The 23,525-nt window shown below is 49.0% G+C and overlaps 1 protein-coding gene across 1 annotated transcript; it reads right to left on the reverse strand.

Annotated features, from left to right (window-relative positions):
• Window positions 1–1,310: 1,310 nt before the first annotated feature.
• LOC144944382 (ATP-binding cassette sub-family D member 1-like) lies at window positions 1,311–22,347 on the reverse strand. The gene is made up of 14 exons (XM_078872499.1): window positions 22,044–22,347; window positions 18,846–19,056; window positions 16,119–16,322; window positions 15,448–15,640; window positions 15,007–15,198; window positions 14,256–14,436; window positions 13,462–13,604; window positions 12,765–12,942; window positions 12,222–12,316; window positions 9,975–10,120; window positions 8,846–8,991; window positions 6,197–6,281; window positions 3,790–3,915; window positions 1,311–3,045 (listed from the first exon to the last, which is right to left on the reverse strand). The coding sequence occupies exons 1-14, from the start codon at window positions 22,255–22,257 to the stop codon at window positions 2,775–2,777; spliced, it is 2,385 nt and encodes a 794-aa protein (XP_078728625.1). The 5' UTR covers window positions 22,258–22,347; the 3' UTR covers window positions 1,311–2,774.
• Between the last annotated feature and the right edge of the window lie 1,178 nt (window positions 22,348–23,525).

A 23,525-nucleotide genomic window follows, 5' to 3' on the forward strand; every position in this document is an offset into this window, starting at 1 on the left:
GAGCACTAATTGGGCTGCGGAGGTGAGCACTCATTGGGCTGCGGTGGTGGGCACTGATTGGCGTGCGCTGGTGAGCACTGATTGGGCTGCGGTGGCGAGCACTGGCCCCCTGTTTAAAAAGTTTGAGGACCCCTGCTCTAAACCATCGTCAAGCCACGAACGTTGACCCTTACTACAAACTCTGACCGTCTACTTTTCCCAGTTCATGGTTTTGACGCGACTACAAACACGCCTCCTGGGCACACAAGACGGGCGCGTGAATAAAGGAACAGACGAGCATAACGATGAAGATGCGAAGAGAGACAATGACGCAAAGCTGCACAGAGAAACAGGTTGACGTGGGCAGACACGGGTAGAATAACAGACATGGTATGGACATAGTACGGTTAAAGTACCCACTTTTCCCCATATACACACCCCGAGATGCTTACCTACAGATATATAAACATACAAAGACAAACATCCCCCAAATAGCCTTAATAGACTGTTGGGGCAATTGCTGTTAGCGAGCACCTATGAAGGCCGGCACGGCACACGAGGGGGCGAGTGGCCAACACCACACACAGCTGCCTTTGTCTCCCCAGTGATGTTTACACACCACGTACTCATTTGGGGCTGAGTCGACCTCGGAGAGGCCCAGGATCGGTTAAAATAATCGTCACTTGTTGGCCGTAAGCGGGAATCGAACTCTTGTTGCTGGATTTAGAGCGCATCATGCCAACCGCGACACTGCTTCCCACTATAAATATACCACACCTGCATCATTTCACATTTGCATTCTAACACATTCACTCGCAAACGATGACAGACACACTCCTCGACACATTTAAACTATATTTTTATTTTAGCAGGTGAAGGCCGGCCCGCAGCTATGTAACTCTTTTTCAGACGTGACCTGGCCACAACTGATAGCTCAACGAAGTGGCTTATAATGCATAAATATATAGCAGCCAAATACTCTAAATCCATGTTTCTAAATGTGGAGGGGAAAACTGGAGAACCCATTTAAGAATCCATAGGCTCAGGAGCGAACGCACGTTCTCCTGCGGCATCCCATTCACATAACCACTTGCTTCCCGAACATGGACAAAGAACCCACCCCTCTGCGTAGCCTCCATGTATAATCTAGGCAGCCGATGACAATTCATACGGTACACGGCCGAACCACTGTAGTAAACACGCGCTTATTGTTTTGGTTGCGTGCGTTTGGCCATTTCTTTGACAAGATTGTGGCCCAGCAGCCATGTGGGCAGACCCATGCCGCAATCCCCCCCCACAACGCACATCCGCATAGAGGAAGAGACCATGGGTGAGCGAAGACACAGGTTTATTTGTAAAAATAGGCAGACACACACACACTGCACTGCACTGCTTGATTATTTGTAAAAAGTTAAAACCAACGCGATGGAAGGTGGCCGACTTGGCCATTCCTCCACCGTGGCTAAGGAAGGCGGCCCCCCCATCAGCCTGTATGGGGCACGGCCGTTGGTAAACAACTTCTCTACACCGAACATGTTAGTGCCTTCAGCAGGAATCACTTCGACCTACGACGTTAAATACGAGAGTGCTCTTATGTTGCCGTAAAAGCGTCAGGCCTCTGGCTAATCTCAATGCCTTTTTCACTCTCTAATCATGAGATTAGTTTCTGAAAAGTTTCACAGCTGACGCAAACAAACCGACACATTTAAAATTCGTAAATAGAGTAGGTTTTTTCCCCCCTACATCTTAAATAACGAAACACATGTTTTACAGTTAAGATTCAACACCAACAAGAGACTTGAAATGTCTGGATGCCAAACAGTGGCTTCAAAGAATAACTATTAATAACGTCGTATTAATAAATGAACACAGTGTTAACGATTAGGTGCTTTGCGACAGGAGCTGTTGCGTCACTACTTCCCCCTCGACAACCTCGTGACGAACGGTGGTCGTCGTTGAGCCCTTTCTAGCCGAACGCAAAACAGATTTGGTTCAACAGATTTGACTTAATCTAATTGTGGCTCAAGAAAACGAGATTAAAATGATTACGTTCACAAAGCTAATTTATAACCGGCTAGGCATGTAACAATTCACACCCACAGCTATTTGATGAATTGCCACGATTTGGAGTCGCGATTCGATTCAGAGATTTGTTTTGTCTGGTCTGCATTGTTTCTCATGTTTTCTGCCTTATTTCTACAGGTTTTGTTTGTGCCATTAGCCTAAACTGCAAATTCCTTAATTCGATTCACATGTGCAATATTCGATTAATGTATCATAAGCCTAAGGATCGATTTTAACCGACGAATTAGTGCATCGATACTCGGGTATGACCCACATGCGGTGGTGATGAGTGTTAATGTTCCTTTAATCGTTTAATATAAATAAGTTCACGATACACGAATCGCGTGCATAGGAATTAATATTTTTAAATTTGTGTACGTTCTATGTAATGGGTTCACGTCACCTCTGCAGCCACTGGAGATGCGATCATTCAATGCGAAGTTTTAATTCGATGATGGATTTTTTAAACAAATCGCGACCCTGAATCGGGACATCTTCGTGGGGAAAATTATCACGCTCTTAGTGTTTTAAACGTTCCGTGCAAAACAATTGCGTTAAAACCCGATTCATATGCTCTCGTGTACAAAGGGTTATTGAAGGGTGTCGACCCCCACACCCCGCTCCCAATGGCTCAGTGACCCTACGTGCCCTCTAACCCCTACGCTGACCTCGCCCCAGCTAGACTTGCCGGTACAAACTGCATCGCCACCTTCACCGCCACAGCTGCAGCCTCACATGGAGACTGTATCCATGACGACTGTATCCATGACAACGGTATCAGTGGGGACTCCCTCGTCGGCGACGGGTGAGATCTTGAGTACCGAGTCGTCGCCCAGGATGGTGCAGAGCTCGGTGAGGCGGCGCTGCATGGACGGCACGCCGGCCAGCTGCGCCTCGAGACGCTGCTTCTCGTCGCTGAGAGAGACGCGCGCTGCCGAGTCCAGCTGCTCGAACATCCAGCCGCCCTCGCCGTCGAACTGCAGCAGGTGCGTGTGGTACTTCCTGCATGCATGACGCATGCACGCACGTGAGCCAGCGTTAATTTTTGCCGCGTCAAATTGCTGGCGAAAATATTCGTGAAGCGATGGCTGTGCAAATCCCAAGCCTGGTCGTTCATGGTTAGGCTGCCATATCGAGCATTTATTTGTCAACCTTTCGCCACCCACTACAGTGGGCATATTCAGGAGTTGAAGTGAAGAATCCCAGCCCATATTAAGTAAAACAACTAATTTGATGGGGTTTTTTGTGTGCGCCCGAAGGAGTAGTGGATGGCCGAAACCTGGATACTAATTCTGGTTATGTAAAAGAGTTGGTCAGAGAGCAGGGACACAGCTATCCAGTGTGTAAGTGGTGCAAATGCACGATTGCCCATGGGCCCGAGGGGCCAGATGCCAAGCTATGAAGGGAGTGGGGGGGGGGTAAATGAACCAGGGGGGGGGAGACGCATTTAATATCTTGCACCAGCAGAGCCCATGCCGACCACACTACTCCACTGCCAGAGACAGGTGATGGGAGCGAAATAGCAAAGGACAGGTCTTAGCCACGTGGTAACGCCACTGCCCGCTTCGATCTTTCGCCGGCAGTGTTTCACATATTCGCCAGCCTACTCCTGAAGCTGTCCAATGGCTCATTCACCAACCTCGACAACAGCATAGAAACACTGCTGATAAACTCCCCACACATACGAGAGAGTCTTCACAATAGAATGACAGCGAGTTGACAAGGGCCAGGAGGGGACAGCCTCACCAGAGAGACGGCCTGTGGGTGATGGAGAGCAGAGAGATGCCACCGTCCTTGGCCGCCTGGAAAATCTTTCCCTCGACGTCGATGCTCACGGCGCTCGTGCACTCATCCAGCAGTGCGTACTTGGGCCTGAATGCACGCACAGGCACGTGAACACGCATCCATAAACATACATTGGAGACTTGGAGAATGCTGGGGCATGTGCTGTTCGTGACCACCTGTTTTATGACCAGTACGACACGCGAGGAAGTTGTAAGCAGCACCATGCTCTGCCGCATTTGTCTCCCGAGTGCTCATGTTTACACACCGCGCCAAGTACATGGCCTAGGGGAGGCCCAGGAGAGACTCAGATACCACTTCCCATTCACAATATACCATGGCCAGGCATTTAACTCAGGTTGCCAACTTTATAGTGCTATGCGTACACACACCGACATGCATGTAGCCAAAGAAAAACACTACATACACACAAGCAGGTTGTGGGCACTAGGGGATGGTGCAACAAAATCAATTTTTCTCCGGTTGTATTATTCTCCTGTCTATGCTACCTAGCCCAGGGCCAGATTAAGGTTCTTGTATTCCCTAGGCACTTCTGTTTCGTCGGCCTTTAGTGATAACTTTCTAAAGTCGCTACTGCTGCTGCCCCATGTTACTACTACCACCGCTGTCACTCGCTTGTATCACGCGGATTTCGTCCAGCCGCTGCACAGATCTCGTTACCGCTGATACGTTCAATATTTAGTCTGTGCCATCATTCCATCGAAGTGTACTGTGTGCCGCAGATAAGCAGATTTAATTAGAAATTATTGAGGAAAAAAACAAGGCAAGCCTCAAAATATTCCAAGCGAAAATGTCTTCAACAAATGTTTTACCATGATTATCATATGGATGATGCTGCTTTAAAAGGACGCCATTCATTTTAATCGATAACAAATTTAAGGTTCTGACAGGACAACCGCATGGTGAGTGCCATGTTGCGTTACTTTCGTTTAAGCTTAAATATTTGTTTGACTGTTATTTTAGGTGGCATATGCCTCACAATGAGTCGGCGACTTGTTACCACTGCAAAGAAATTGCAACGAGCAGCCAACAAATTAAGTGGCAAAAATAAAAAAAATAAACATTTAATTATTTTCTAAACTACATTGTCAAATATACTCCATAGAAAAATCAATTGCCATATTCCCCCAGTTTACCTTATATATTATCATTTCAAAAGAGGCAGGGACTAAGGTTACTTGGCTGCTATTTTTATTTTAGGCTAAATTAGAAAAACATTTAATGCCTTAGCCCTTAGGGCTATACTGAATAGAATTCTAGTATGATTGCATTTTGTTCATTTCTTAGTCTCTGTCTTATACTCCTGTTTGGTCTAGCTGTTCAGAGATTTTTATTGGCTTCTTGCTTTGTGTATTTCTTATTTCAAATCATTACTCATATGTAATTTCTTCCATTGAAATTTAGCAATATGCCAATACATTGGTTGCTGCATATCCAGCAGAGAAAAAAATGTGCCAGATATGCTCAAAGCCCAAATATCTGACAAGCTGATCAGCAGCTTTCCGAATGTTTACATTGCTCTAAAGATGTATCTTCCCATCGATGGAATGAATTGTGAAGGTGAGCGTTGTTTTTCTTAGCGAAAGCTGAAAAAAAATGGTCTCTGATCAACCAAAGGACAGCAACGCCGCCTTGTCTCCCCTTGCAGTGCTCTCTATTGAGAATGAGATTGTGCGAAAAAGACCTTTTGAAGATCTGAAGATGTTATTGCTAATTTTTCAATGAAAATATCTCTAAGTTCATCTCCGGTGTTCATTTCTCTCACCTTATGAAAAAAAATATTCACATTGACACGAATCTGCCTCTTTATATATACACTGTGCCTATGCTTGCATTATAAATATATTTATTCAAGAAGATATCTTGGTTACATTTTCTTATCATACAAACAAAAAAGTCACGTGTTTTTTCGTAGGCCCTAGGCACAGTGCCTACTGTGGTTTTTTTGTATGTTGATAACAAATGTAACCAAGATATCTTCTTGAATAAATATATTGTGCCTATTGGATAATACGGCCCTGGCCTAGCCATACCAACCCACAATGAAGCCTACACCTGGCATGGGGAGGCCTTCATCCAGCAGTGGATTCGCAAAGCGCTTTGCATGTACAAGCAAGCACTATGATGACATTACTTTCACTTAATTAAGTGGTAATTAACACCCAATTAAACACCAACACTTCTCCTGAGCCCTCTGGGAGGGGACTCGACGGAGCAATTACGATGTCCACTGTGTTAGTGATGGACAAGATTTGTGTCCCTTCGCCCCCCCCCCCCCACTGTGTCCCAGAACTCTCCCCCCCCCTCGTCCCCTTCATGTCGCCCCCAGTGTCCACGGTGTGTGCCCCACCGATGGTAGAACATTCGAGCCATGCCCATGCGCTGCTTCTCGCCTCCGGACAGCACGTCCTTCCAGTCGCTCTTCGCATCCCAGCCTGTGCCGACACACACAGGTCAGAGTTGTGATGATATGCGCACACACACACTCAAGCACATAGAAAGTGTTGTCATAGTAATGAACACTGGCATTTTCCATGCAGCCTTTTAAACAGACTGTTGGAAAAAGTGCTGTTACGTGCGCCACACACATGTAGCTGTCATGTCACCAAAGCGCTTGTGCCAGGCTAGATATAATTTGATGCCACGTGAAGTGTCAAAGGCTTGCTGACAGTAGGTCACGTGAGACTCAGGTGTTATAGGATGACTGACAAAGTTGGCTGGCAGATGCACCACCTGTGCCAATCTGCTGCGTTTTAGCCGCCCTGGCGGTCCACTCGCTTTTGTAAGCATCGCTCCTCTGCATTCCACTGCTGTTCGAGGGCCCAATGCCTCCATCTGCCCAGCAGCATCCTTCATGTGCCTCTTTCACAGAGGCACTACTGGTACCAGCCATTGGCAAGTACATTCAGCTCCACATCCTCCTGTACCAAATCAGCCCATCTCTTTTCCTGCCTGTGCCACGTCCATTTAGCCCCCCTCTTATCTGGCCAAACAGTCTGCTTAGGCATGCGATGGGTGGACATGCAGGCTACATGACTCAGCCTCGCCTGCTGGAGGAGCTCACTGATGGGACTATGTCCAGATCTTTAAAGGATCTGTAAGCTCCACACACAACCCAGCCTGGTTAAACCCAGGATGGATCATAGGCAGGTCAGCCTGGATGTTGAAAACCGGCACAGATATTCCTCCAGAGGGGCCCAGGTTTCGCAAGCATATAGAAGGAAGGGCATAACTGTGGCCGAGAATACTTAGAGCTTCGTATGGAGTGACAGGCCAGGTTGCTTCCATGTAACGTTTATGCACAATAATATAAGCCTAAGTCCTCACGATACACAGTAACACACACAGGTCACAGTGCTCATGATATACACACACCCTGAGTTATCATAGTTTGAAACATGCAAACACACACATACAAAGTTATCGTAATACAAACACAAAAGACAAAGATCCCCTGTATAGCCATACAGATTGTTGGAGAAAGCATGTCTTTAGGTCAGAAAAACGTTTCATATTTCACGTGCTCACAGATACAAGTTCTCATTATATACACGTATACAAACAAACACACATGTATGAATACTCATTATACAAAGATAGATGCCCCATGTGGCCATTTAAACAGGCTGTTGGAGAAATGGCTGTTAGTGAGCACCTATTAAGGCTGGCATGGCACACAGAGGGGTGGTGTGGCCAATACCAAGCCTAGCCACCTTTGTCTCTCCAATGCTGATAAACAAAGACCCCCCACCCCAGACAGCCTTAACAGACTGCTGGGGTGAGGGCTGGGAGCGAGCACCTATGAAGCACAAGACAAAGATCCCCCGTATAGCATTAACATACTGTAGGGGCAAGTGTTGTTAGCGAACACCTCTGAAGGCTGGCACGATACAACGAGGGGGTGGGTAGCCCGGACCACGCCCGGACCACCTTTGTCTCCCCAGTGGTGATGTTTACACACCACACCAAGGTACTCATCTGAGGCCGAGTCGACCTAGGGAAGGCCCCGGACCAGTTCAAATAATCGTCGCTGGTGTTGGCCGTGAGCTGGAATCGAACCAGATTCATAGCGCAACACGCGAACACCGCTCCGCATATACATACACATACATACACACTATGAAGCACACACTCACAACACAATACGCACATGCTAAATTTGACTTGCGGACTTGCGCCCCGATAGCCCACGCAGTGACACGTATCAAAGCACAACAACCTTCAGTGTCACCACTGATAACAACACGAGTTTCGCTGTGAACTTTGTGCAGCTCCAATGCACAATCGCGCAGTTCACTGCCAGTGTCTGGCGTTTAGTGAACCTGGCGAGCGGCGCAGTCACACGAGGGGTCATGTGCGCCGCCGCCAACTGTGTCTGTAGAGTAACTCAGCGCGAATTGCAAGCGGAGGGGTCACTCACAGTTCCCGGGATAGGCCGCAGTGCAGCAGTTCGAGAGGGGAATGCTAGCCAGCGAGCCAGACAGCAGGAATTGTGGGAACGTATCCGAGTGGTGGGATGTTCGCGTGGTGTAATGGTGAGCGGTTAGCACACTGACTTGTAATACAGAGACCGGTTGGATCTCCCAGCATGCCAGTTTCAACAACGGTGTAAGTTTCCAAAATGTAGCCCCCACGCCCCCCTCGACCCCGCCTCTGTCTACCCAGCTGTATAAATGAGTATGCCGCTGTTAGTTGAGTCGCAGGCCGCGTGTGGTGGGGTAAAGTGTGGGTACTCCAACCTCTTTCAAAATGACTAGAATGTGGAACAGTAGACCAAGTAGCCCCTAGAGGTGCTCTCGTGCTACAAACAATTACTCTCAAATGCAAAGTAGGTTGGAAAGTGCTGCTGTCTACTGTGACGACCAGAGGTCACTGGAAGGGGTCTCAGAGATGGCTCTATGATATCCACTTCTGCGGGTCGCTGTATAACATGAAGGATTGCATTGCTGTGGCGGTGAGAGCTCGGAACGGATTCTTCATCTCGTGGTGTGACGCTCACCGCCCTCGCGGCGTATGACGTGGTTGAGGTTCACGATGTCCATGATGGCCTCGAGCGTGGTGTCCGTGTAGCCCTTGCGCTGCATGTCAGCCGGCTGGTCCGGGTAGATCACCTGGTCGCGCAGCGTGCCGATCGACATGTACGGCCTGCACAGCACACACGCCCACCCAGCACGCGTGCGATCGAGTTTATTCGTGTAGCCAGGGGGAAGTTCCAGAGACTGAGATAGGAGCCTCATATGCAAGAGTGACCTGGGTCACCAAAATGACAAAAGCCCAAACAAATAAGAGTACAGCAATGAAACAAATCGAAATCAAAACTGTCTCAAATGAGAGATCGAAAATATTGTGCAGAGAGAAATCTAAAAAAAAAGACATTCCCTGATGTGTAAGTCTGCTCGGGCAGATTACTTGTAGACTGATGATTGTGCAATCATCGCACTCGCGTGATTGACTTCGCAGTAGACAGCATCGAAGCAAAATCCAACGTTGCACTGTACTTTCGATGCTCCCCCATCTAAGTGCCCTGTATATTGTTTCAACAGTTGAGCACGGACTCAAAACAAAAAAGTGAACACATTTCTATGATTGAGGAAGGCTGTAAAAGCTTGGCTCAAGAGATTGTGGGAGAGAATTTCCATGTGCAGCCGTGCGAGCGAAGAAGCGGAAAGAGAAGTGAGGTGACCTGGTTGAACACTGTGCGGATGTGATGAAAGAGTCAGTCTGGTCGACCAATTCCTCAACATGCGTGGGAGAATCAATGAGAACAAGCGTTTATGTAAATCTAAGCATTTCAATAGAAGCAATTGGGCCTCTATTTAAAGTATATGAGCCTCTAAGCGAATATGTGGGTAATGTCAAAGCTCAAGACTTAATTTTTTAATCTGCCTTTGACCGAATGCATTTTCTCTATGAAAGAAATATCACCACCGTTTCTGTTAAACATCTTGAGATACGGTCGCATTTGGAGGGTACGTTAACGCACGTTCGTATTGTGATCTGGCCTATTATGTCGACCACACAGGGACGGCACCTTGACGCGCACACGTTTTGAATAGTCACGTGCGTGAGCGCACAAGCGTGCACACGCGTGACGTGTGCGCCAAACCGCATGCAAATGAGCCCCGCACCGCTGTGGGATGTAGAAGAGGTAGTGCGGTGCCGGCTTGTAGAGGCTTCCGTGGTAGACGGGCCAGAGTCCGCTGAGGATGCGGAAAAGGGAGCTCTTGCCGCAGCCGTTGGGACCGGTGATGAGCAGGTGCATGCCCTGCTCCACCTGCTCAAGGGAACAATGGGGGCCATTGCTGGGGTGGGTAATAACTGTAACAACACCACAAGTCGCCTGCTTCACAAACAAGAGTAGGACGTTGTGTGTGCCGGCTTCAGGGTCCATTTTTGCAAAATCCAAAAATTACCCGCAAATTACTCAGTTGGGATTATGCACACGGCAGCAGCAATCATTGCGCCCTACTGGAAGATGAAGGCCCTAGGTCACTCTTGCAAATGAGACTCATCCTGGGCTCTTCAATTCTCACCGTGTTACGCAAGATAAACTTGAACAGGAGCATGTGGGCCCTATGGAGGACTGGTGTAACACACACCAACCACACTAGCAAAAAACAAAAGACAAAATCCCCCGTATAAACTCAACTACTGTTGGGGTAAGTGCTATTAGCGAGCACCTATGAAGGCCGGCACGGCACACCAGGGAGTGGGTGGCAAACACCACGCCCGGCCGCCTTTGTCTCCCTAGTGACGATGTTTACACACCGCACCAGGCACTCATTTAAGGACGAGTCGACCTAGGGGAGATCCAGGACCGGTTCAGATCATCGTCACTGGTGTTGGCTGTAAGCAGGAATCGAACCCGGGTCGCCAGGTTCATAGCGCAGCGCGCTAACCGCTACACTACGCGTAACCCACATCAACCACACTAACAGCGCATACATACACACACACACATCCTATCATAGCTCCAAACACCCCAATCCTCTAAAATACATCCCTAATGGACACTAACGCACGCCGACACGCACCTAATACAAGCCTAATGCACCACCAGACATACGAGCACACATCTACAACACATAGCATAAGCCAACACACCTCATGTATGCCAACACATCCCTAACCCCAGTACACCCAAAATAGTGCAGGGTAATCCATCCACACACATTCCTACCCTGATCTAACCCCAACCCCTCATCATTTTCTGTTCGTTCAGTCAAGCTCATTATCAAAGATGGGGCCAAATCAATTAACCTGAACCGCTCCCCTGTCCCCCAACCCATGCCAGTACACTCTAAGATGATCCGCTGTGTGACTCAAATCTGCACAGAGCGTGTTATCTAGGCTACAAACTTTGTCCTTGGGGGAGTAGTGCTGTTCCTGGGTTTGAGCTCCATTCTGCACTATAATGTGGAAATCGGCCAACAGATAAGGGGTCAAGGGTAATAGATAAGCAGTGGCAAAGGGCACCTTCAGAAAAAAGGGCTGGCAGAGTGCACCACCGAGAACCAGGGTTCAAGTCCAGGTTTCAGATGCTCGTGCACAGGTCTTGCGACGTTCTTCGCCAATAAAATAGTGACGAGCAAGATGGCAGTTTCTAACTTGATGGCAACGCATTCTCCCAGTCTGCCATCTGAGTTTGTTCAACCTGCAACCAATGCAAAACTCGAGACCCTGGCACGAACGTCAGTGGCAGAGGTGTCAATGTTCATCCCACGGCTGCCAAATAAAAACATCGCCACTCGACTATATCAACATGTCGATTCTCAAATCATGCTCGGACGTGCTTGATTGTCCACCTGGAAAATCTTTCGTTCAGCAAGGGCTGTTTCCCAGGCCTGTTCAAAATGGCACAGGTAACACCGCTCCTGAATGAAGTTGGCTTCAACCAGTAAACCCGCAAACTATCGCCCACTTTCAAATCTGAGTACGATTTAAAATGTCAGAGCGCCTTTGTCTCAAACAGTTCCTTCCCCACGTTGCTCCGAAGGGCAGATTCTCTGGTTTCCTATCACATGAAGGAAAACTATCATTATTTGTTGAAAGGTTACCCCCCCCCCCCCCCAAACACACCTAGGATGCCCTGGGGCTCCGGATGCCCCTATGGCTTGTCGTCGTTGCCGTTGTTGGTGCTGGACCCCAGTTCCTTGGTCGCAGGCTACTCCGGGGTGTCGCTCTCTCTCCTCTCTCCTGTGTTTCCCTGCCACCCCCTCCACTATCCCTTATCCCATTGAAACCTAATACAGTTATTAATATTCTAGTATCATGAGCCAGGAGATGTGGGGTAATTTATGTTCGGCCATATAAATGTAAATTGTTCTTGTGCCAACTGCGTTTGTGACCCCGTGCTCGCGCGCGCATCCACTCACGCGCAGGTTGAGGCTTGCCACGACCACGTCCCCGCTGGGGGTGACGATGGGGACATCCTCGCACACGATGCCGTGGTCCACGTCCACCACCCGGCCTGCGCAACGCACGTGTAAATAAGTACACACGCACGCACGCAGCCAACACACGTGCATGCAAACACGCAAATGTTATCGATAACGGCACAAATAATATTGCTTTTTAAGTTAAACAGAACCCCGTTGTTGAGTAGTAGTGTCCTGCGTTTAACCAGGACATTAAATAAACAATTTTTATTTATGTTTTACAGACATGGTGCTCTCGCATATAACGTGACAACCCAGCAGCGTTCGTTTAACAGGCCTTACTCGGCTGATATGATCAAAGAGGTCGAAACGAATCCAGAGTTTGTGTGAACAATGCTACACGAGTATATTGGTCTGGAAAGCCAATAGGCCACTGCACTAAAACATATTTCACTTCTATGTAGATAACCCAGCTCTCACACCACCACCCTCCTCCTCCACACGCAGCCGCAGGCAGGCGAGCGAGGCAGAGTCACGCACCCCGGATCTCCAGGGGTCCTTCGATGCGCACGCCGTGCTGCATGGTATAGGGGGCCGCCCCCCCCTGCAGCGCCGCCTGACCCTGGGTGCCGCCGCGCCGGTATACGCCCCTCTGCACGTCCTCGAACACGGCGAACAGGGCGTACACGCGCGCCGTGTACCCGGCCAGCTCCGTCACCTGCATGCGCCCGAGTGGGAGAGAATCGTGAGACTCGCTACGACTTTTGCGTTGGTTTCTGCACTCGTGTCGGATATCTCTGGGACGTGTTTTCAGGCTGTACTCAACTAGTTTCAACACAATCAATCAACTGGTGTCAGCAGGGACCTGTATAATACCCCCACTAAGGGCCGTATGTATGGATCCCATCAGGAGAAATGATTTCTGTGCCCAGCAGGTAGCTACCACAATTACATGCTGGACAAGCTGCATAACTCAATTAAGTCAGTTGTTTGAAACAATTAAGGTGATAGGCGAATAACAGTTACTCTTTAAAAGTGTGATTCTTCGCCGAGTGTGATTAGAACGCCGAGTTATTTTTCCAAGAATCTCAGTTTCAGATGATATTTCATGCACCCATTTTTTTTCACTTCATTATTTATTTAGTTTCTCTTATCCCCAGCATCATCACAGCTACCCAGTGGTTCTCCCCTCCCCATCCCCCCAAGCCCCTCCTTTGGGCAACAGAGCGGAGTGCACCTCCTTGTAGGACGACATGATCCTCTCGATGGCGTCGGCGGCCGAGCTGAGCAGGTTGCGTGCGGTGGTGAAGGCCTCCGTGCGCTCGCTCACCAGCTCGCCGTTGCTCAGGGCCTGTGCCTTCTGCTTCACCTCATCAGAGTCTGCACGACACACACAACCTCATCAGCCTGCGGACATGGCCAACGGTTTACGGGTGCCACGGTGGCTAGATAGTAAACTATCTCGCCTGGTATACAGGAGGTCGTGGGTGAGATCCCGAACCTGATGCCTGCTGTATATATGAAGTTGGCGTGTCTCTCTCCCCGTGGTCGTGTGGAGTTTTCTCCGGGTCCTCCGGTTTTTCTCTCCAGATTTCACAACATGCCTTCAGAGTATTTGGCTGCTGTAAAATTTCACGTGATAAGCCACTTCTTTGAGCTATTATATTATTTGTGACTAGGTCGCTTCTGAAAAAAAGCTGTATAGCTCAGTGGGCCTTACCTGGTAAAATAGAAAGTTTTAGTTTACTACAAATGGCGGACCAATTTACTTGACTCAGGGTGGGGGTGAGGGGGCAGGGGGGGAAAGGGGGAGGGGGGGGAATGAGGGGCGGTGGGGGCCCAATGCGATGTCACTTATGTCAAGTAGGAATATATTGGTGTATTCTGCAGGCAGTAGCTGAAGCCGAGGGAACAGGACACAAAGTTTAGGTTTAACTGCGTCGAGAAGGTGTGCTGTGCGCTGCAAAAACCTTCCACACACGTGCTAAGAATGTATTGTGTGCGTGCGTGCACTAGTCTGCGTGTGCGTACCGGAGTCTGCGTAACCCTGTGCGGTGATGATAGGCACGGCCACCATCACCAGCCCGCTGGCGCTCCACACGTACTTCATGAGGAACTGCTCCAGCATCACGTACCACAGCCGCTTCTGGTAGATGAGTGCCATCTGCTGCACCAACGACTTGTAGCTGGTCTCTAGCAGGGACAGCTCCACCTGGGGAGGAGCGGGTGATGGGTTTGTGCAGTTGTTCATAAATGCGGCTTAGGTCCATAATGCTGGCAGAAAGTCTAACATCTAAATAGCTGGACCAGTCTTCCAATCTCTTAGTTGTTTCCTGATCCAAGCTCTACTCCCCTCCAAGCACTCTTGTTCCTCTCCCCTCCTATCTCAATTCATCTGCTATCTGCTCCAGTTGGCGAGGTCCTTCCCCAATTGAACCCATTGACTGTATCAAAGTTAAAGCAATTTGCTGCTCAAATCAGCATTGAGGCAATGCTCATTGACAGTTTACAGCCCTGAGCCAGTGGTGTAAAGTCCACATTTCTATGGCAGGGGTGAATCTCTGCAAAGCACAACCCCTGTTGAATTCCCCAAAAAGTGGCATTAAGTTTATCGACTGCGGAGGGACGATAGCCCGAGTCAACCGCCGGCCAAGATGTGAACTCGGAAACCATCCGGATTCGAGTCGCTCGCTCTACCGCTGAGCTCGCCGGGTAACACCGACTGTGCATGCGTGCGTGTCGGTGAATGTAAACCAGGATGGAGCACGGGTATGCACGGCACCTTGTGTCCGTCGTAGAAGGCGATCTCCTCGGCGTTGGCGATGAGGCGCGAGTGCATGTGTCGTAGGTAACCCTTCCTGTTGGCCTCCTCGGCCACCAGCTTGCCGAAGCGCGGCGAGCACGCCCGGAGTATGCGCGCCGTCACGTACACCACCATGCCCGCCAGTAAGCCTGGCAGGCGCGAGCTGGCTCCCTTGCACACGGACAACAAAGATCCCCCGTGTAGCCTCCGTAGACTGTTTTATGTATGTATGTTGAACCTCTAGCCAATGATGTGGCCAGCACAACAATCGGCCACCTTTATCTCCCCAGTGCTGATGTTTACACATGGCACCAGGTACTACAACACACAAGCGTGCGCGCTCTTGGGGCCCTCTACATTCAACAGCTTGGCCCCGTGCGCTCCACCGTCTGGGTGGTTCTGCCCAGCTGCCTGCATCACCTTGGACTGCGCGGAGCGGATGAGCGTGTAGGACGTGAGCAGCACGTCCAGGAAGGGCTTTGTGAGGTTGGAGTAGAGGTGAGCCACCGACTGGGCAAACATCATGATGTCTTCCGTCAGGGACTGGTCCGGGTTGGCAAGACGCCCGTCCATGTTGCTCACGCGGTAGTAAGTCTGCTGCTTGAAGTACAGGCTGCGAGATAGCACACACACGCACACACACGTGTACATCGCTCGCGTTACTCCTGTACGTAGCTGAATGGTAGACGGCTAACAATTCACAGCCTCTCTCGTGATTCCAAGAATAACGGTCGAGGTAATGATTTGATCCAAGGATATTCCTTTATCATGTTTTTACGATCCTGTTTGTGTTGTTTCCTTTTTTCATCTTGTTTTAATCGTTTTTATGTAAAAACAAATCCAAGGATCACGAGAACCAACTATTTACATGTGTGTCACGTACCGTGAGCGTAAGAATCAAGTCTAATTGAAGAATCTGTTCATTATCTGCCGGAATGATGATGGTGATTAAAATGAGACGACTGGTCGCAGTGGACAGACAGGCTTCTGGTTTCAATAATGGGTGTTCACCGTACCTATAGCATTTCTGTGTGCGAGTACCTATATGATGCCGTGTGAGACACACCTATGTCTATGCTGTGTGTGTGTACCTATAAGCATGCTGCACTAGGCGGGTGCGGAAGGCCAACGCCAGGTGGCACTCCAGGTAGCGGATGGCGCTGTTGACGAACGTGGCCGGGATGGCGATGAGGAGCCACTGGCTGAGCGCGAGCACAAAGGATCGCGCGTCTGTCCGCACGATCGTTCGGACGATCTTCCCGTCCAGCATCGCCACGTAGATGGACAGAAACGTCCTGTAAGTCGCCGTCGGGTGCAGGTGGAGGGTGTTAATCATCGTCATCATCATTGTCATAACCGTTATCAACACCAGCAGACATAATCTACTCACTGCTGTCGCCATCTCCAATTACTTTGTGATATGACCATCTGTCTAGCTCCTGCACATGAGCTAATTTGATTACTCCATCTCACACATAATCCATCATAATTTATTATTTATACCATGCCTCCCACGCACTACATATAAAACAGCAAATTCACATATATATACACACTCTACCATCAGTGACCATGATCACTCCACTGCTGGATGAAGGCATCCCCAAACAGTCTCTCACGATCCCACAGTGTAAATATTGTATGTATGTACGTTGGACTTCTTTCGCACCATACGTAGCCAACTGTGCTAATCGGAGGAGCGGGGAAAGGACAACAAACTAAACACAAAAGGCAGTTATAAATAAATTAGTTTTCCATGTTCTAAAGAATAGTTCAATGTTCTTCATCATCCGGCACCTGCACACGAGGCGATGTCATCTCTTCAGCTCCACGGTGGATATTCCCTGGGGCGCGTTCTCTCCTTTAGCTGCCACTCTGTCGTTAGTTTCAATCACCGGCCATCGTCCCTTTTCGCTATGACCCGTCCTGCCCAAGCCTATGTGCGGTCTTAATATGTCTCTAACTTGCACGTTTCTCTGATCCATGTGTTCTCCTTTCTGTCTCTCAGTGTAATTCCAAGCTTGTCCTTAATTGTCAGTCGGTCTTATCAAGGCTGTCTAGGGTTAGGGTTATTAATAGACAGCCTTCATGGCTCTTATTTGTTCAATTTGCCACAGTAAACAGACAGTAATTAAAGGTATGCAATACATGAGCCACACTTACGCCACCGTTTATACCCCTCCACCTTATCATGGAAGATAAAGGCCATATTCACCAGAGAAAGCTACTCTGCAAATTAGCTGTAATGCGCCCAATCTCATCAGATCTCGGAAGCTAAGCACAGTTGCGCCTGCATGGCTAGGTTGGGTGACCTTTGTGCATAATACAAGTGTCACAGGCTGCTCTGTTCCCGTGTCTATGCTCCCTGCCTTTGCCAACCCACGCTGACTAGCGTGGTGAATTATGGTCAAACATCCTCCCACGATCCACACGGCTTGGAGAGGCCCTCATCCAGCAGTGGATTGACAAAAAAAGGGACTTCAAGTTCACACGTACAAACTGCTCTAGCATTATAAATGATTCTGCAGATTTCTGGTCCCCAGAACTAATCTGCTCGGAGCTCCCTCCCTCCCATCGTGAACAGAGGATGTAACATTAAGTAGACCCGCTGACCGCAATGCACTCCCCAGGGTTCAGGGCTCTGTACCATATGGCGGCAATCCTGTAGGAAAAGCTATCCACTGCGGTGTCTTCTTACGAGCGGTAGAGCTACCACGAAAGGACAACTGGACTCCAGCCGGAGCACAGATATAAAGTGGCTACGTAGTCATTCCATTACCTACTGAGTATCTGTTGACCTTTACAATGAGGCTACTCCAACTCTCCGTGATTTTGAGCTTTGCAATATTACTGGAATGGCATCCTTCCGATTGCCATTAACCACACCATACTTCACCCCTCGCACTGCTCAACTTTGGAATTTCCTCCTTTTGGTCTCGTTTCTCTTGCTCAATTCAAGGAACGCTTTAACTCTTATCTTGTGAAGCATTCATGGTGCTGTTTGTTGCCGGCTGCTTGATGCTTTGGGCCCTTTGGACCTGTGCTTAGAAACTGATTTACAAAAAATTAAAAGTCGATATTATCTGTCCATAATAATTCAAAATAAAGTTTTGGGGTTAGATCGCGTTATTTATAAATGTGTCGTAAACTGAATTATCTGTCCACTTCAGAAATGATGGTTATGGAGCTACAAAGTGACAAAACAGTCACTCTGCCAGCCAAACTCTGGTCATCCGCCATACAGGTGCTGAGGAACTCCCTATGCATTTGCTGAGCACAGGTCCAAATGCACAAAATGTCAAGCGGCTAGCAACAAACTGCACCGTCAAAGTTGCCATAGATAAGAATGTAACACGTTTATTGAATTCAGCAGAGTTATGGACAGAGAAAATACACAATGGGAGGGAATTCCAGAGAATCCCAAAATTGAGCAGCACGAGAGAAGAAATAAAAATAAAAAATCTCTTAACTCCTGCAGTGTGGTGACTGAATGAGGTGAATCAGTGGATGAGTGAGTGGGTGAGTGTTGTTGTGACCTGCAGTATCGTGGATGAATACCGTATGATGGGACGAAACAGTCAGTCTGATAGACCGAGTCCTCATCTTCAGTGCAGGAATCAAGAGCTAAAGTTCATGAGAACAGTAACCATGATGGTAGATATTTGTTATTCAGAAGCCCTTTAACTTGCAGTGTGTTACTGCAACGGACTTGACCACCTGAATGTGAAATTGTTGTAGTTTCTCTGCATCTACATCAGCCAAACGAAAGAAGAAGACTGCAACGGAGAGCGGTGGAGCATGCGTGCGTGTGCGCGTGCCTGGAGATCAGCGCGATGGAGTGCAGGCTGAGCAGACCCAACTCGCGACTCAGCAGCCGCGGAAAGAGCACGCGCAGCAGGTGCCTCAGCTGCAGGAAGAACTCGCGGTTGACGGCGGGCGAGCGCTGGCCAATGACCGCATCGCTCTCGTCTTCCGAGCCGTCGCCCTTTGACCCCGCCGACAGGGCTGACCCAGAGCTCACCGCCCGGCCTACATGCACACGGACGAGAGGTGAAGGAGCGGGCCTTGCAAGCTCTTCTTCGTGCCACTGCTGAAAGAAGGCCTCCACTGGATATAGCTACAGAGAGCCCCACTCAAGTCAACGTCAAAAGAGATTTCCTGCTCAAATGATGATTGAGGCGGTGCTCATCTCCCATTTACAGCTTGAAGCCAGTGATGGAAATTCCACATTTCTATGGTGGGGGTGAGGTCTCTCTGTAGAACAACCCCTTTTGACTTCCCCACGAGATGGTACTCGTTTTATCGACCCTATACGGATGATGGGCTCAGTCAGCTCCCAACCTGGAACTGAACTCGTAACTTTCATATTGCGAGCCGCTCGCTCTACCGCAGAGCCACCTGGCCCAGAGGCCCTCTAGAGAGTATATTAGCCTGTTCTTCTATGCTGGCTAGATTCGTTTGAAGAGGTGGGACTACCCACACTTTATCACACCTCATGCAACTTGCTTGTCAGATGTGGTGTAACCATTTATACTGCTGGGTGGACAGAGGTGGGGCGATTTAAGAAACTTGTCAGTTGTATCAACTGCCACACCAGGAGATCGAATCGAATTGGTGACCTGTGTATTGCAAGTCCGGTGCGATCACCATTACATTTCAGCAACCATCCCACGCTAGAGAGTCCTTTTTTAAATCGGCCGAGTCAGGCGACTGGGAGGTTCGCCAGCTGCGACGTGGCAGGGAGCTCTGTGTGTGCCTCTGAAAGGGAATGCATATTGCGTGGCTTTAACAGAACAATGACCGTTCTGTTCACACACAGCTTCGTGCAGTCTCAACTCACGCACCCCCCGAGGATGTCAATCCACGCACGCCCGGTGTCGCCACAAGCCTCGAAGTGCACCACCAAACACACCTTAAGTGTTACTAAGCACGCCTAGCTTATTACACCACACACATGCGGCAGTATCACCACACACACACACCTTGAGTGACACACCATATATGTACTACCATCACACCACGCACATTCACATGCGTCACACCATACACACAGACACAGGTGTATTATCCACACCACACACACCCACTGGCAGGAAACTAATTTCAGCTGGGTCTGTCCCAGTCACTGACTCAGAAAACATGTCCGCACCTGGCACACCACATCCAGTATAACGCTATGGTTTTGGATACTCGTCACGTGCCACCTACTGTGCTTCAGTCTACCCGGAAAATATTTCGTGAGAAATGTATTTCTCCCCACAGGCAGGTGTACCTCCACCACAAATCCACATGTCACACTACACACGTGACGCGCGTGTGTGTCACACCACACACACGCCCCCACAAGTGTACCCCTTACTGCAGTGACCACAGTCTCATCTCTCACCCACTGACACCAAGATCCTGGCTGAAACTGCTCCCCTGCTTCACAGCGCTTGCCAAACATTGTAATGGGACCCACCTCGGCCATGCTGACAGCAGTACCGCCACGGTGGGGGATCGTTAACCCATCCGTACCAGTGTTATATTCCCTACGTAAAGGATATCCAGTAATATACACGTATGGAAATCTGTAAACAAGCGCTTAAGGAACAGGGTTGGTGGATCATACAGAGATATGTGACACTACCGCCACACTCGCTGGGTTGTGAGGCAATGGGAAATACAGCAAGTGGGGTTCACAGACCAATCTGCTGCTGATCTTTGACGCGTAATCATCTGTAACGCGTGACAGATTCACCCCGGCTTCCTCCCAACACATGCAAAACAATTTAAGAGTATTCCAAAGGAAAGTTGGCCAAATATCTCAATGAAAATATCTCACTCAGGATTATCTGGGTGAATAAATTACAGTATAATTGTAATTCCTATTATTTGTATGTTGTCGTTGTTAGTGGTTTATAACGATAATTGACTTGCTTTTGTCAATCAATTGGTGGATTTATCAATTACAGTATCATTTTCTTGGTTCTTTCGGTAAAGTCACGTAGAAGGGAAATAATAAAATAATAAAAATAAAACATAATAAAATAATTTTACGACGTTTCGGCCACAACGCAAGCAGCCGTCCTTAGGTGAGGAACAGGTCTGTCGGGAAGACAGCGTTGTGGCAGAAACGTCGTGAGAATTATTTTAATAAGTTTTATTTTTATTATTTTATTATTTCCCTTCTACGTGACTTTACCGAAAGAACCAAGAAGATGAATCCCTGTAGTCACGAAAGCTTTAAATCGAAATTTACAGTATCATTATTATCATACCATTGCTATTCCTATTATTTATCTATTGTCATTGTTAGTGCTTTATAACGAAAACAATTGACTTGAATTTGTCAATCCACTGCTGAATGAATAAATAACAGTATCGTTGGTAGCATGCCATTGTTATTCCTATTATTTATATATTGTCATTGTTAATGGTTTATAACTTAAACAATTAACTTGACTTTATCAATCCCCTTCCCACTGCCGGACATCGAAGGCAAGTCGCTCGCTTCGTTGTTTAAATAACAAGGTCATTATATGTATGTACGGTGGTGGTGGTGGTGAAAAAATAAGATGCGGGGGGGTATATTTAACGTTAGTATCGTCGAAATATATTGCTGTCCGAGTAGATTGTTATTGTTCAACAGGAACACGCGTGAACATACGCAGCTTAAATGCATCATTCTGACAGCGGCTCGGAACCAGTTCGCGTTACGAAAGGCAACGACGACATCGATGGCAAGAATCGATCATCATCGACGAGTGACAGCCCAAGGGGAACGGAGCGCGTCCGAGGAGATGACGAACACCCAGGAGATGGAGCGATTGTTAAGTCGTCTCCTGCGTAGGTTCCTGGGCGGATTATCATCACATGGCAGCGATCGTTAGAGCCGGTCACGGCATCCAGCCGTGGAACAGCTGATGATGATGATTATAAATAAAGCCGACATTCAGGGGATCACCAAGGAACCCGCTCCGTCTGCCCCACCACCGGTGCTGAACCGGCTCAGGCGACATCCATCATCCGCTCACCTTCATCGTCATCCGTGCCCCCGTCTCCTTCCTTGCGGCGTCTCTCTCCATGCTTGTGTCTGTCCTTGTCGCCGCCTCTGCGGGTCCTGAGCACGGCGCGGACGGTCGGGTAGAGGAGGAGGAGGCCGGCGGCGGCGGCTCCGGCCACAACGCCGGCCCGCCCGGCCGTCCCCGCCCGCTCCCAGCGATGTACGGCCCGCAGCATTCCCGACATCACCCGCCTCTGTCCTCACACCATCACGGCCAAAGACACCGCCAAGCGGACGACAGCGACAGCAGCAGCAGAAGGAGGAGGTTGTGGTGGTGACTGGTGGTGAAAGAGGAGGAGGAGACGTGAGACACCTCCCACCCCCACCCACCCCCTCCTCCTCCACCCCCCATCCCTCCTCCACCCCCTCGTGTCATAAGGTCACGGGCACGTGAAGCCGCGCCTCCATCTTGCGTAGGGAACGTAGCCCGTGGTTGGTGGTGATGTTGGTGGTGGTGTTGGTGGTGTTGGTGGTGATGGTGTTGGTGGTGATGTTTGTGGTGGTGGGGAGCGGTGGTGGTGGTGGTGTTGGTGGTGGTGGTGATGGTGGTGGTGATGGTGGTGATGGTGGTGCAGCGAACCACCGCTACGGACCCGGCGGCCCCGAGTTTGATTCTCCCGCTCACGGCCAACAACAACCGGTGGCGATTTTCTGAACCGGTCCCGGGCCTCCCGTAGGTCGACTCGGCCTCAAATGAGTTTGCGTTGTGTAAAAAACATCGCCACTGGGGAGACAAAGGTGGACCGGGCGGGCTTGTTGCTCACCACCCCCACCCGTGCCAACAGCACTTGCCCCGACAGTCTGTCGCAAGCTTTACGGGCGATCTTTGTCTTTGCCCCCCCCTACGTAAGATGGCCGCGCCGGCCTCGTGTTTACTGGAACATTGCTCGGCTGTTCGTTTGTTGACATTGGCAATGGGGGGGGGGGGTCGTCGATACTCAACAGATGGTCGTTGCTTTGATGGACGAGCTGGTAGTGGCACATTCGAAAATGACACTGGCCTTGAAAGGAAAATATGCGACGTTTCGGACAATGGCACTTTTTCATAGGAGACGGTCCATGTCCCGGAATGGCAGAAGGGCCATTAAAGACAGACCACAGTGTTATTGGGGTAGTTTACAGTATATGAGTTACGTACGGACTTTTGTTTGTTAATCTGCTGAAAGACGACTTCCTTCCCCTAGCAGTGTGGGCTTTGCGGATATTCTAGATTTGAAGCTTACGTGACTGCAAGGATTCACACTCTTAGGTTTTTTCGGTAAAGTCACGTCGGGAAAAATATAAATAAATAATAAAAAATTAAAATCTATCTATATATATAAATAATAATAGCAAATTATACATATTTTTGCGGATATGATTTGCCCATGTTGCTCCGCCAACGCGGGTCAGTGCGTGTGGCACATAGTAGGGTACAACAATGTGGATTTGGTGCTGCACTTGCCCTCTGCTG

The sequence above is a fragment of the Lampetra fluviatilis genome, chromosome 34 (assembly GCF_964198595.1).
Source record: "Lampetra fluviatilis chromosome 34, kcLamFluv1.1, whole genome shotgun sequence".
Taxonomy (NCBI): Eukaryota; Metazoa; Chordata; class Hyperoartia; order Petromyzontiformes; family Petromyzontidae; genus Lampetra; species Lampetra fluviatilis.

Coding starts and splice junctions, on each gene's coding strand:
- LOC144944382 (XM_078872499.1), bottom strand. CDS start 22,257: ATGTCGGGAATGCTGCGGGCCGTACATCGCTGGGAGCGGGCGGGGACG. Junction 8,992..9,974: donor CTCTTCTACATCCCACAGCG/GTGCGGGGCTCA, acceptor TGTGCTGTGCAG/GCCGTACATGTCGATCGGCA. Junction 3,916..6,196: donor GCTCGAATGTTCTACCATCG/GTGGGGCACACA, acceptor GCGTGCATTCAG/GCCCAAGTACGCACTGCTGG.